At 41.8% G+C, this 15,386-nt stretch overlaps 1 protein-coding gene across 1 annotated transcript in view; it reads left to right on the top strand.

Moving 5' to 3' along the window:
* LOC133121513 (transient receptor potential cation channel subfamily M member 4-like) overlaps window positions 1–15,386 on the top strand; it is a 30,161-nt gene that overhangs the window by 3,978 nt on the left and 10,797 nt on the right. The window contains exons 5-19 of the mRNA XM_061230730.1: window positions 29–198; window positions 314–491; window positions 1,611–1,675; window positions 1,769–2,005; window positions 2,782–2,884; window positions 5,716–5,837; window positions 6,061–6,351; window positions 6,768–6,869; window positions 7,880–8,008; window positions 8,921–9,050; window positions 9,440–9,585; window positions 9,793–9,905; window positions 10,612–10,713; window positions 10,843–10,895; window positions 14,944–15,176. Coding sequence (XP_061086714.1) covers window positions 29–198; window positions 314–491; window positions 1,611–1,675; window positions 1,769–2,005; window positions 2,782–2,884; window positions 5,716–5,837; window positions 6,061–6,351; window positions 6,768–6,869; window positions 7,880–8,008; window positions 8,921–9,050; window positions 9,440–9,585; window positions 9,793–9,905; window positions 10,612–10,713; window positions 10,843–10,895; window positions 14,944–15,176 — 2,174 coding nt within the window. The remainder of the gene's footprint in view (window positions 1–28; window positions 199–313; window positions 492–1,610; window positions 1,676–1,768; window positions 2,006–2,781; window positions 2,885–5,715; window positions 5,838–6,060; window positions 6,352–6,767; window positions 6,870–7,879; window positions 8,009–8,920; window positions 9,051–9,439; window positions 9,586–9,792; window positions 9,906–10,611; window positions 10,714–10,842; window positions 10,896–14,943; window positions 15,177–15,386) is intronic.

The raw sequence follows: 15,386 nt of genomic DNA, 5'->3' as shown, positions 1-15,386 counted from the left end.
ACCTCTTTCTTTTTACCCTTTCTCTCAGGTGCCTGGATATTGACTGGAGGGTTGCGGGAGGGGGTGGGGAGGTGTGTGGGTGAGGCAGTGAGAGATCATGTCACTGCCGCCCCCTCACTGGCCCAAACCAAGGTCACCACCATAGGCATCGCCCCCTGGGGCCTGGTGCAAAACCGCCACCAACTGATCAATCCAGAGGTAACATCAGCACCAAGGATGGGATCCCACAAATGCATATTATGTGCAAAAATGAATTGGCCACAAGCATATACTGCCTTATTTGTCTTTTTAATGTTGAGTCACTGTCTCTCAGGGCAGCTTTCCTGCCAGGTATTATGTGCAGAACACTTCTCAAGACACCTGCTGTCTGGACAACAACTGCCAGGCCTTTCTGCTGGTAGATGACGGCAGCGTGGGGCGCAGAGGGGGCGAAGCTGGCTTCAGGGGCCGTCTGGAGAAGTACATCTCCAACCAGAAGACGGGCATCTGGGGTGAGAGAACAAAATGGTTGCTGTAGCCTAGTGGCTTAGTGGTTAAGATACATGACTGAGACCCGCAAGGTTGGTGCTTCGATCCCCGGTGTAGCCACGATAAGATCCACACAGATGTAAAGGCCCTTGTGCAAGGACATTAACCCCACATTGCTCCTGGGGGAACTGTCTCCTGCTTAGTCTAATCAAAATGTAAGTCGCTTTGGATAAAAACGGCAGCTCAATGACATGTAATTTAATGTAAAAAAACAATTGAAATTCGCTACCGATGCTGCTGTCGGAGGCTTTATATTTCTGAATACAGTCTTGGTTTTTGTATAGTATCTTTGGTACTAGACTTTTTGTACATACTGAGGATAAGGGTCAATAGCCTAAAGTCATAGAATCTTTTCCAATCAGAATTTAAGCTGAAGGGCCATTCCGTACCAACTCCAGGAGGCTGCACCCCTGCACCTATTGGATTTTTCCAATGTGTTGGTAGACAATTATGAGATATAACATCCCTAAGAACTTCATACTCCATTTCCTCTCCTGGGTAGAGCCATTTAAAGTCATGCCAGGTGTCCCAATGAAAAATGCACCGTGGCACAAAATGTGATATTTAGAGGTCTATCGCTTCGTAAATAAAAGCCGTAAATCTTTGGAAATTTGTGTCACGTTTATTTTTACACAATGAGAAAGTGCACTCAGATGACTATTTTACAAATAAATTGACATAATAAATGTTGACTTGACCCTGAAAATTGGTCCCCAAGTGGGGAAAAAAGTGCACTTTTAGGGCCAACTATCTCCTAAACGAAAGCAGATGCACATTCTCTGAGATGGGATATGAATTCAACATACAAAAGTACGTCTAGATACAAATCCTCACAGATTTAGGGCTTTTCCTTAAGTTACGGACCTGTGAGAATCACAGTTTGTGTTGTGATGCGTTTTTCATCGTAACACCCAGCGAAATTCAAGTGGATTGGCTGGCAAAATTTTTACAAGTTCTATATCTCATCATTATCTACCAACAACAGCCTGTCACCCCGGCCTGTCTTTCTGCTTGTATAAACCTTACCAGGTTTTATGTATGCAAACGGTGTGTCCATCGATATCTGTTTTCTTCTCTTCCAGGCAGTGGAAGCATTGAGATTCCAGTGCTGTGTATGTTGATAGCTGGAGAGGCAACAATGCTAATGGTGAGTAATGAATAATAATGCTGATGTGCTGCTCATAATGTTGCTCTAATCCCATCCAACACCTATTAATGTCAAACCCTTCAATATTTTCAGCAAGTGGACAATTCTCTCCGGAACTCGACACCTTGGCTAGTCCTGGCAGAGTCTGGGGGTGCAGCTGACCTCATCTCTGAGATTGTGGATGACCTCTTTTCTGCTCCTGCCGCCTCGGTTGCTATTGAAGGAGAAGGGGAGGTCCCCAGTGTTGACCTGAGGGACCAAGTCAGAGAGAGAGTGAAGAAGCACTTTCCCTCTGAGGAAGAAAGACAGACAGAGAAATTAACTGAAATGGTGGGCAGATGAGCATTTGGAAACTGTCCTTGTATAATTTTTTCAAAGAGCGTACTTCAACATTTTTTGCAAACAAAGTAATGAAACACTTGCTATCCTGTCCTCGAAGACATGTGATGTCTAGCTGGCTTCTTTTTGCACATCAGTCCATAAAGTTATATAGTGCTTACATGTATATGCATGGGAGAGGTTATTCGTACATGTACATGAACTTTAAAAGGATAGCTTAACTTACCTTAGTTTGGAAATGTAGCGGAAACTCTTCTGTCTCATAATTGACATAATCGGAACTTATTTTTTATACTGGGCATGGAACAACTACTTAGGGGTAGACTAGGCTAGTGATTTAACAGTAAGGTGCTAAAGCTTAATGTACTACATTACACACAGGGGCCTGAGCACCACTCTTCTGGGGAGAACCTTGATAGACATGCATGTAGATAGGCCCATGTATTAAGAATAACTTTTGACTAAAATGAGGTTCAACAAAAAACATTAAACATTTTAAATAACTATCTTAGGTCAAGCAAGTCAAGTCAATCTCAACCACAGCTAGCATACTCTTCTCTGAAGAATCTTGACAATCCTCTATCAGATTTAGTTTGCGTGGTGTTATGAGATTGAAAATTACCAAAAATTGACTGGAAAGTTCCATCACTTTGCAAGCCTAGTGAGGTAAGGGTGTGGCCAACTTTCTTCCATCCTGCGTAAATATGAATCTCATGAATCCTTTTATCAACTTTCTAGAATTATTCTGTCTCACACCTCATTTCCAGGCACTGAATATCTGTCACAATAGGGAGCTGATCACCATCTACCATGGTCAGCAGGAGGGGCCGGATGATTTTGACACAGTCCTGCTCAAAGCTCTAGTCAGAGGTAAGTGTCTATATTCTTCTTGTATTTGGTTGGCCTGTAATATTGGCTTTGCTGTGACTGATGAGAGATAAATGACACCAATGAAACAAGCAAATGGTAAACATGTTGTCCCCCACCCCCATGTGCTGTTGCCACCTCTGATCTCATTCGGTGGGGGACAATTGCTTGAGTCCTGACGTTGGTAGAGGTAGTACGCAAAAATTTCACAACACTGTTCCGAAAAAGTGGAACAGCTGCCTTTGCTGTTAACGAATGCCATATAGGAGATCGCAGAACCAAGAAAAGTCATCTTGTAGCATATTGGGAGCTAAAATCCAGAGAATCCTCACCTGGAGAATCTGCCCGTTTCTCAACCCCTACTCGACCCAGCTCCTGGTCAAAGTGGTACTGTCCTGCCTGGACTACTCTCTCTTGGCTGGTCTTCAACCTTTGCAGATACACCCATGTCACCCCCTGCTCACTTCCCTCCACTGGCAGCCTGTTATGGCTTGCATCAAATTCAAAACATTGGTCCTAACTTTCCAGGCAGTTATGGAGTCAGCCCCAGCTTACCTCCAAAAGATCATCAGACCCTACACACCTGCCAGACCTCTTCGTTTAGCCACAACAGGAAGCCTGGTTTTTCCCCCTCTCCACACTTCCACTTCCTGGTCACGACTACTGTCTTCTGACTCCACGGTGGTGGAACGACCTCCCCGTAGAGGTCAGAACAGCAGAGACTCTGACCAACAGTTCACAAGGTGTTCTTCTCTACAAAGGTTTCTCCCTTTTTTCTCCAAACATACCTTCTTTGGTGATACTATATTTTGTTTTCATTAGTCAGAAGTACATTGTTGCAAAAGGCTTTAGGCTTCTCAATGTTTTCTTTTACCGACTTCAAACACTTAATTTTGTGTTGAGGTCGTTCCTTCTGGCAACTCTGCCATGTAGGTCTTTGTTACGTGAGTATGTTATATTCTGCAGTGATGTGTGGGTTCTTCTGCAGTGATGTGTGGGTTCTTCTGAGCATTTCTCACGAGGTCAGATTTCATTCTATCTGAAATCTTGACCTTTTCTTGACTGCAACTTTTCCATGTTCCAATTTTCTAATAATGTTTCTGACAGCTTGTACAACACGTCTTCCAGTATCGGCATGTGGTAGTGAGACCTAAGCAGTGCTAGGTTTAGAGGCTTTGGGTTGATACAACGGCTTTACAATGGTCACCATATTACTGATCCATGCTGTTGGTTCGATCACTGGTGGGATGTTGCTATCTCCGATATGTCTGTCCAGCTATTTCTTGACTCTCGCTCTCAAACCTTCTACTTTCTGGAACATTTCTTGGTCAACACTGTATAGGACTTACATTTGGGTCCAGGTAAAAATGTATCTCGTCTGGGACTGATTGGATCATTAAAGACATCCTGGTAGTTTTGTAACAGCTGTTCCTTTGTAAGGGGTGTAGTCTGGCCTGCCTCCACTTTATTCAGCTCGTCCGGGATTGTGACACTCAGAGAGCCCAGACATACACATGTGTCTGGCACTTCTTTGGTTTCTGAAGAGGCACTTCTTTGGTTTCAACGCTCCTAAAGATGAGGAATGTGAGTCTGTGGAATGTCCCAAGCGACTGCATCCTTTATCCTGAGTACTGTCAACTTGTTTGTAATGCATTTCCGGGTAACGCCCTCTCTTTAGTCCAGCGGCTCCTGACTTTGCAGGTGCCGCTTGAATCTAGCTGCCATACCTGCCTTTTGTTATTCAGACACTAGTGTATAAACCATTTTCGCTTTGGGAATTCCTCATTATTAATGCATTCAGTGGCTAGGAACAGTCTATCGTCAGTATCTGAGTCCCCTTCCGCATGTTCGTCATCTTCAATCACATGCACATTTCCCATTTTGGTGTACTAGCTGCTGGCCTGACATACTTTAGCGAAGTGATTTGAAATGCCGCATGCTCTGCATGCCTTACTGTAGGCTGGACATTGTTCTCTGCCTCTCTTGTGGTTGTTTCCCCAATATTTACAGCTCCATGGTAAATCTCTCCCTGCCATTTGTCCTTGGTTTTTTCGCTGCTTGTTTTGCTTATCCACAGCATTCACACTGTCTGTTTGCACTTGTGGGCTCTCAATAATCCTCGTGCGTTTTCGACCGGCACCTGTAATGTCAGGCCTCGTTCTCACTTCCAACGCCCTGATCAGCTCATCCTGATGCTCCTGGCACTCACATGATTTTTTTTTATTCATTATTATTTATTTTGACCAACATCAAATAGGCCTTGGAAGTCTGACGTAACCCAGAGCAAAACCGTTCCCCTCCAAAAGTATTGGAACAGCATACAGTGTTATTTACTTTCAATTACTTAAATAATCTCTGTTCCAATACTTTTTCTCACCTAAAATTGGGTGGTCTGATACCAAAGCTGCTATGTTCTAAGTCAGGGGTCGGCAACCCTGGTCCTGGAGAGCCGCAGGGTGTGCTGGCTTTCGTCTCCACCTTAAAATAAGCAACCGATTCAGACCCAAGAAACCAGGTGAGGTGAGTTAACTGTGCAATCAACGGCTTTCATTGATCAATGAATGCCAAGTAACAACGAAAGCCAGCACACCCTGTGGCTCTCCAGGACCAGAGTTGCCGACCCCTGTTCTAAGTAGTCTAACACATCTAGGTGTAAATGCCAGGAAATAAAAGATGAAATTCTGATCTCTTGTCTCGTGTTATTTTTTAAATCTCAACCCCAAATGTAAAAACAAAGGAATTTGCCTTGCTGTTCCAATTAGGAGGATTAAATGTGGTGATTCGCAAGCCGTTAATGTCCACTTCACCCAATTCATTCTTTGTCTATTTTACAGCAAGTAAACATCGGGATCCCAATGACACAAGTCCATACACAGAAGAGCTGAAGCTTGCCGTGGCCTGGAACCGAGTGGACATTGCCAAAAGTGAGCTCTTCAATGGAGATATTCAGTGGAAGGTGAACATAATTCTGTGTGAATCTCTCAGGGTAATGCACTGTAATATAATGGAGTGGATTGTAATTAATGTAATATAAGCTTCAATCCCTTCTTCTGAACAACTTGTTTCTCCTAGTACATTATCCATCAGCAGCTTGACTGCACTGTAGTCAATCAGTCACTCTGTGCTTATAGGTAGCAGTATGTACTTATGATCTGTTTACTGACCCCCTCCCTAATCAGTACGAAGACTTGGAGGCCTCCATGACTGATGCCTTGGTGAACAACAAACCTCAGTTTGTGCGGCTCTTCACTGAGAATGGCTTGAACATCCTGGACTACCTGACGTACAAACGCCTGGAGGATCTGTACAGTACAGTATCGGACAGCTCCCTGGCCTACAACATGCTGCAGCGGCGTCTGAATGAACGGCGGATCAGCACGGGATCCATGCCCTCCCTTGCAACTGAGCTCGATAACCCCCAACCTGGACTCATTAAAGAACGGGCCAATAAGGAATTTACTTTATATGAGGTGAGACGTAATGAAGATGGTAGCATAATGCACAGGGATGTAAATCTATTTCCAGGTTAGTTCTGCATAAAATAAATACAAAGGATAAAGACATTTGAGAACTGAGCAGCGATTCTGTAAATAATACAAGATTGAATGTATTACAAAGTCAATTGCCAGTTTCCATGACTCCTCAACTCTGTAGATGAGGGTTACTTTATGTTGGTCCCGGTGGGACATTTAATCCGGTTGGGCATTTTTTCAGGTAGCTCTGAAATGGACTTGGGTTGAGTAACCCTGTTGTTGATGATAGGTGCTCACTGCTCACGATTGAGACCGAAGAACAATGCATTGTACTGTAATGTATGTGGTAAGCTACTACATTAGATATATCCTCTCAGATGCTAATAGTTGCATCCCTCTTCCTCCCCTCCCAGGTTTCAAGAGTATTATGGGATATCTTGGGAGATGTATGTAAGCCATTCTACTTTGTTCCCTTGGGACTGGATGATGCTGCTCACACGAGAAAGTCACTGAAGGTATTGCAAGGCTACCCACTGACATGACTACTTCTCTATCCTATATTGTGGTGATAGTATCAGTCTTCACTGATGTCGTCACTCTGCTCGATAAAGAGCAGAAGGACCTGCATGCTCTTGGAGAATGTATCCAGGCCTATGAGTTGACCATTTTGACCAGGGGTAAATTGGAGTTAGAGGGAAGTATTGCACTGGGGGCTATGGCAGAAAAGGTGTTCCAGGCTGCCAGGAATAGAAGATGTGATGGGTTGAAGGTGTTACTGAGTATACCCTGACAAACCCAATTTGCATGTTTATTTTTTCACAGTGTGAGCATAATAAAATAAATATACACTCACCAAGCACTTTATTAGGAACATTTTTACTTAATCACATGAATAAGTAAGTGTAATAATCTAATCAGCCAATTGTGTGGCAGCAGCGCAATGCATACAATCATGTAGATATGGGTCAGGAGCTTCAGTTAATGGTCACATCAACCATCCGAATGGGGAAAAAATTTGATCTAAGTGACCTTGACAGTGGAATGATTGTTGATGGCAGACAGGGTGGTTTGATTATCTCAGAAACTGCTTATCTCCTGGGATTTTCACACACGCTAGTCTCTAGAGTTTGCAAAGAATGGTGCAAAAAACAAAAATACAGTGAGCAGCAGTATTGCAAACAGAAATTGTTAATGAGAGACATCAGAGGAGAATTGCCAGACTGGTCAAAGCTGACAGGAATGCAAATAACCACACATTACAGTGGTATGCAGGAGAGCATCTCTGAACACACAACGCATCATAACTCTAATTGGATAGGCTACAGCAGTAGAAGTCTAAAAAATAAGTCTAATAAATACCTAATAAAGTGCTCGGTGAGTGTATATTTTTGATACTTAGGACCTCTGTGTCTTCAAGGTTTTTTGTAGTGTGTTAACCACGCCACTGCTTCATGTACTATTTTCCCTTTTAAATGTAAATATTTGTCACAGGATTAATGGTTAAATGGTTGCCTGTCTCTCGCAGAAAATGAACAAGTTGCTTCAGGGTCAGCGTTTGTATCTCCCAAAGCGCTGCCATCACCCCTGGGCTGCCCTCTTCATCTGGGCTGTCCTGCAGAACCGCAGTGAGATGGCCATCTTCTTCTGGGAGATGGTAATTCGCCAATGTGTTGTGTTGATCTGTGGCAGGAGCATAATCTTACCGTAACTTACAGCCTGGGTCTTAGCACTAGTATTTGAAGTTATGGTGCTGTTCTCTATAGTCAGCATTTAATTTTTTGTAAAAAGTAGGAACAGAAAAATAATTTTGCTTATTCTCTCACAGCTATGGTTGGGTTCTTTGCTGTCAGATGGCTCCCTAAACCCAAGATGGCGATGTCCTAGAGACTTACTTCTGTCTTTGCAAGACCCCTTCCTTTCATATTTTATATATATATATTATATTACATTACGAGGCGGCACGGATGGTGCAGTGGGTAGCACTGCCGCCTCACAGCAAGGAGGCCCTGGGTTCGAATCCCCGTCGGCCAGGGCCTCTCTGTGCGGAGTTTGCATGTTCTCCCCGTGTCTGCGTGGGTTTCCTCCGGGTACTCTGGTTTCCTCCCACAGTCCAAAGACATGCACGTTAGGCCGATTGGAGAGTCTAAATTGCCCGTAGGCATGAGTGTGTGAGTGAATGGTGCGTGTGCCCTGTGATGGACTGGTGACCTGTCCAGGGTGTATTCCTGCATTTCGCCCAATGTATGCTGGGATAGGCTCCAGCCCCCCTGCGACCCTGATCAGGATAAGCGGGTTCAGATAATGGATGGATGGATGGATTACATTACATTATTGGCATTTGGCAGAGACTCTTATCCAGAGCCACATACAGTTGATTAGACTAAGCAGACGACAATCCTTCCCTGGAGCAATGCAGGGTGAAGGGCCCGAAGGCTGTGCGGATCTTATTATGGCTACACTGGGATTAGAACCACCGACCCAGTCATTTACCCCCAGTCATTTACCTTAACCACTATGCTACAGGCTGGCCCATATATATATGCCTTTCAATCTCTACCTTTCATAGGGAGGAGAGTCTGTACTGAGCGCACTTGGTGGCTGTAAAATGCTGAGGGAACTTTCAAAGCTGGAGGGGGAGACTGAGAACAAGCTGTCCATGAAGGAGCTGGCACAGAAGTTTGAGAACCTAGCACATGGTGAGAGAGTGGAAGGTTGGCCCACTGACCCCGAGACATTAATATTTTCCCTTGGTGTTCATTAAATGCACTGTATATTGCATTGACATGGTGTCTGATGGAATGTTTTACATTATATTTGTGCTTGATAAGGAAATCGAGTGAAGGCATGTATGGATAAAATATATTTATTGCAGTGTGGAATAAACAAAAATATAATCCGTTAAAGCATTACATTTTATTTTTTTTGTTAAAACCTTTTCATGTTTAATGCACTTGATTCAAGTCATTGTTTAAGTGTAAGACTGTCACACTGCAGTGTGCATTGGCACAATAGTGTGACAGTCTGCATTAGGCATGATGTAGCAGGTGGTGTTGTATTTTAAGTCCCCCTCTGCCCCCCTCTCTAGATGTGTTCAGTCAGTGCTACCAGAGCAGTGAGAATCGCTCCTTTACACTACTGATCAGGATGTCAAAGGTTTGGGGCGGGGCTACCTGTCTGCAGATGGCAACAGCAGGTGATGCCCGCCTCTTCTTCAGCCAAGATGGAGTGCAGGTCTGTTTGTTTGCTCCCATGCTTTGATTTTACTGTATGTATATGCATATTTTATAAAAAATATATGTAAAAGGGCTAACTGTGGCCAGCTTTAAGAAGCACAAACAAACACTTGTCTGTCTGATTTTCTTCATGTTTTTTTTTTTTTTTTCCCAAAGCTGATGTTGAATTTTGTATGACAATTGCCAAACTTTGTTTTTGTCTTAGTCTCTCCTGTCTCAGATCTGGTGGGGAGACATGGACAGAAGCACAGAGGTGTGGAGACTCCTCTTCACTTTCCTTTGCCCCTTTCTTGTCTACACCAAGCTCATCAAGTACAGGTAGGTAGCTGTCTCTTTGTCTCCGTATCACTGTGAGTGATTCAAAGCCGGGCTTAACACCCATTTTCATTAGTGTGCCTATCCTAGTTTATTGACTGCTGCTGTGGAATTTCTTTAGGTTCAGTAACAATAAGGAGAGGTATTCAGAAGCAGGACAACAGCTGTATTATGGGAGCTCAAAGGGAGTTTAGATGTTGAGACCATTCCTGCTTACAAACATTCAGTATATATGGATAACAGAGTTTCCACGTACATAATGTATGCATTCTAGTTAAACGTTAACAACAAATAGGGCTAATCTCGGCTACCTCAACACAAGTCGTTAATCGATTACAGAAGCAGTTAACTCTAGGAAATGAAAAGTATTACGAAAGAACGTTTGTGACTAAGTTTAAGCAAGCAAGAATTCTAAAATAATGAAATTAATAGTATATATATTTGTTTTGTTCTTTTTTTCCCCCCATCATTTCTGTATGGTGAAATATACAAATGAAATATTTATATATATATATATATATAGATATAGATATACATATATATATATAAAATGTGTTATTATTATTGCCTGTAGTATTGGAATTGTTAACTGTGTCACTCCCTCTCCTTCTGTTACTGTACTTGCACTTTTTAAATTATGTAAATAGTGTCAGATTGAAATACAAAGGGAAATGAACAAAGAAAAAGTATTTCTGACTCCCTCCCTCAGGGAGCTCGAGGAGGAAGCAAACCCTGAGGAGGTTCCTCGGGACAAAGAGATGGATAGCCTGGATGGAGTGACCATCTTCTCTTTCTCTGACATCAAGCACACGTAATGTTCTTGTGTTCCTAATGTTTCTGCCTCTGAGCATCTGCAGCTGCTCTTACCTTTCAGTTGTGAAAATTAATATCAAATAATATTAATATTAATATCGTGTGTTTGTCTCCCTCTCTCTCACAGTCACGGTGAAGAAGAAGACGACGAATTTTTTTCTTACAGACAAGAGAACAAAGGTGGGTCTATCTCTCTTCTCTTTTCATTAGCTTTAAGATCCATGCATATTGTGCAGGTTGTATTGGAAGAATACAATGGAAGACAAGGGTAATGCAGTTGTTTCTCACAAAAATGTTATTTTCAGCCAGTGCAGATAAAAAAAAAAAAAACCCAATAAATTCAAGCAAATCACATAAGAGAAATGTGTTTGGAAATCCATTTAACCATATTTGTGAAAAAAGGTTAGCGAAAAAAAGTGCTACTTTTCATTGATCAAGTTTGTTTCAGTAGTCATGCTCATTTATGAAGTTAATAACGAGAGGCAGGTTAGCTAGCTAGCTCGATAACCATCTATGGATAGTCACTTAATCATGTGACAGTTTCCTTGACGATGATGTTTTGGAGTGGCCATAGCAACCCGTAGCAACCCATTCACCTTTTGTGGTAAAACACAGGGGTTAAACTAGGCCTAGATGACATGGGATCCATTCAAAAATATTATGATGGTGCCCAGTCAATATCAGTTTTTATATAAAGGTTGGAAGGTTGACCTTTAACGGAAGAAAACAAAGATCTAAGCCCCCTTCACTGCCGAGCAACCCTCTGCTTGACCTCTTTAGTACTGGGTTGCACCAGCTGTACTTCATTTCAAACGTAGCCTAGTTAGCTATTTGTAGTTATAAGTTATACATTTAACTTTAAATCCTACCAATACTCTTGATTTATGCATTACTAACATAAAAGTGGTGACACAACGGAAATAAGGTGACAATGTAACTAGCTAACAGTCCTATTGCCTACACCTACACTCAGCAGGTGTAATCGCACAGTCAATCACTAATGGTAAAACATATTTAATGCACACAGCATCATTTTTTTATAACACTATGGCACTTATAACTTCCAACTCTATTATCAAGTAGAGGTTTCATTTCTGTATATGATATTTCAGTAGTGATCTAGCTCGCAAAATAACTACGATGCCAAGTTGAAGACGTTAACTGCAAGGAGAAAAGATTTTCATCGTTGATTATCCACTCATCTTAGTAGTGAGTTCATTTGTAAATATGTCCAAAAGAGTTAGGATGTAACTAGTGAGCTCGGATACACTCGGTGATCACTTTATTAAGTGGACCTGTACACCAGTTTGTTAATGCAAATATTTAATCAGCCAATCAAATGGCAGCAACAAAATGCATAAAAGCAAGCAGACAATGGTTCAGCTATTTTTCAGACCAAATGTGAAAGAACTGTGATCTAAATGTCTTTCACCATGGAATGATTGTTGATGCCAGACAGGGTGGTATGAGTTTCTCAGAAACTGCTGATCTCCGGGGCTAATTAGCATATCTTTGGTTTACAAACGGAAATTTAAGATATAAAATAAATATTGAATTTGGAACCCAAGATATTTATTTTTTGCTAAATATTTAACTTTTAAACACAGATTTGTGGAAAAAAATAAAAAATAAATTCAATCTTAAATCTATATAAATATAGACATTTAAAATAAAAAATTTTCATTCAATATTTCTTTTTGAAAATCAGATTTAACATTTAAATTATATATTAGCCTTTATATTTTGAGATTTGTCAATGAAATCGTAAAACATGAACTAAATAATATTTATTTATGTCTGTATATACAGTGGGGCAAAAAAGTATTTAGTCAGCCACCAATTGTGCAAGTTCTCCCACTTAAAAAGATGAGAGAGGCCTGTCATTTTCATCATAGGTACACTTCAACTATGAGAGACAGAATGGGGGGAAAGAATCCAGGAAATCACATTGTAGGATTTTTAATGAATTAATTAGTAAATTCCTCGGTAAAATAAGTATTTGGTCACCTACAAACAAGCAAGATTTCTGGCTCTCACAGACCTGTAACTTCTTCTTGAAGAGGCTCCTCTGTCCTCCACTCGTTACCTGTATTAATGGCACCTGTTTGAACTCGTTATCAGTATAAAAGACACCTGTCCACAACCTCAAACAGTCACACTCCAAACTCCACTATGGCCAAGACCAAAGAGCTGTCAAAGGACACCAGAAACAAAATTGTAGACCTGCACCAGGCTGGGAAGTTTGAATCTGCAATAGGTAAGCAGCTTGGTGTGAAGAAATCAACTGTGGGAGCAATTATTAGAAAATGGAAGACATACAAGACCACTGATAATCTCCCTCGATCTGGGGCTCCACGCAAGATCTCACCCCGTGGGGTCAAAATGATCACAAGAACGGTGAGCAAAAATCCCAGAACCACACGGGGGGACCTAGTGAATGACCTGCAGAGAGCTGGGACCAAAGTAACAAAGGCTACCATCAGTAACACACTACGCGGCCAGGGACTCAAATCCTGCAGTGCCAGACGTGTCCCTCTGCTTAAGCCAGTACATGTCCAGGCCCGTCTGAAGTTTGCTAGAGAGCATTTGGATGATCCAGAAGAGGATTGGGAGAATGTCATATGGTCAGATGAAACCAAAATAGAACTTTTTGGTAAAAACTCAACTTGTCGTGTTTGGAGGAGAAAGAATACTGAGTTGCATCCAAAGAACACCATACCTACTGTGAAGCATGGGGGTGGAAACATCATGCTTTGGGGCTGTTTTTCTGCAAAGGGACCAGGACGACTGATCCGTGTAAAGGAAAGAATTAATGGGGCCATGTATCGTGAGATTTTGAGTGAAATCCTTCCATCAACAAGGGCATTGAAGATGAAACGTGGCTGGGTCTTTCAGCATGACAATGATCCCAAACACACCGCCCGGGCAACGAAGGAGGCTTCGTAAGAAGCATTTCAAGGTCCTGGAGTGGCCTAGCCAGTCTCCAGATCTCAACCCCATAGAAAATCTTTGGAGGGAGTTGAAAGTCCGTGTTGCCCAGCGACAGCCCCAAAACATCACTGCTCTAGAGGAGATCTGCATGGAGGAATGGGCCAAAATACTAGCAACAGTGTGTAAAAACCTTGTGAAGACTTACAGAAAACGTTTGACCTCTGTCATTGCCAACAAAGGGTATATAACAAAGTATTGAGATGAACTTTTGTTATTGACCAAATACTTATTTTCCACCATAATTTGCAAATAAATTCTTTTAACAATCAGACAATGTGATTTTCTGGATTTTTTTCATAGTTGAAGTATACCTATGATGAAAATTACAGGCCTCTCATCTTTTTAAGTGGGAGAACTTGCACAATTGGTGGCTGACTAAATACTTTTTTGCCCCACTGTGTGTGTATATATATATATATATATATATATATAGCTTAAATTTTGAAGAAAATGCAATATTTAGGCTAAATCTGAGAAAAAACACCCCATAATTATGGTCCCGACTGTATGTATCACCAAGGCTTTACAAAAAAACTAAATAATAAACAACAAGGCAACATATCACAAAATATAAACCAATAAAACATGAGCACATGAAAATGTTGAGAATAATAAATTAAAAGGAACAATTGGCAAGTTCTCATATTAGTGATCATAGAGGTTGGCAACTGTCTATCCAGCTGTGGCAGGCGGCTACATATTGTGTAGCAAAGTTTTCGCAGCACCTTCCTCTGCCAGGAGAATTACTAATTTCTCAGGCTCAGATAGGTTTGGAAAGTTAGAGAATTTCACGAAACATTTGGGGAAGAGGTGTTCTCAAATGTTTTGGTATTTCTCACATTTGTTTCAGTGGGAGCACAGCCTCTCGCTGAGCCTGTACTTCATCTATGTTTTCCTTCGTCATTTTGTCATTTTGTTTTTGTTGCATTGTGTTATGGTGTGGTTGGTTCTAATTGGAATGAAGCTGTCCTGTGGATGGATGGTGTTAGTGAAGGTTATTGAACTGAGCCTCTGGACCAGCTGCTTGATGGAGCTCTTCTCAGGGCTCAGCTCTTGGCATTACAGGGCATCCGAATGGTATGGTTACTGTTTTTTAAGTCATTCCTGAATTGAATGGCTCTTTATCGGATGGCAGTGAGTAGTGGATATCGGCCTAATTCTGCCAACTTATTTGCTAATTGTGATCAATAGTTTTTACACATTTTCTTTTGTTCCTCTCATCCTCTTTCCTCTCTAGACTACATCCCTGGAGCTTCCAAGCACCCATTTGTGGTGTCACGATGGAGGCAGTTCTGGTCTGCACCAGTCACTTCTTTTCTAGGAAATGTCCTGATGTACTTCCTCTTCCTCTTCCTGTTTGCCTATGTGCTCTTGGTTGACTTCAAGCCACCACCTCCATTAGGCCCTGCCATAACGGAGTTTGTGCTGTACTTCTGGGTCTTTACCATCGTCTGTGAGGAACTCCGACAGGTATGGGGAATGAGGCCTGGGCATATTACTATCCATGCTTTGGGCGATGAACTACTTCAGTTTACATTGTCACAGTACAACCATATCGATGTTGAGCCCTGAATGTTTTTATAATATAGGTATACTGTGCCCTCCCTAATGTTTGGTACAAAGACCCATTATGTCTCCATTTGCTTCTGATTTACCACAATTTTAGATTTGGCATCACAC

The sequence above is a fragment of the Conger conger genome, chromosome 2 (assembly GCF_963514075.1).
Source record: "Conger conger chromosome 2, fConCon1.1, whole genome shotgun sequence".
Classification (NCBI taxonomy): domain Eukaryota; kingdom Metazoa; phylum Chordata; class Actinopteri; order Anguilliformes; family Congridae; genus Conger; species Conger conger.
Note: the sequence above shows the minus strand (reverse complement) of the source record. Positions and strands in the feature narration are given on the sequence as shown.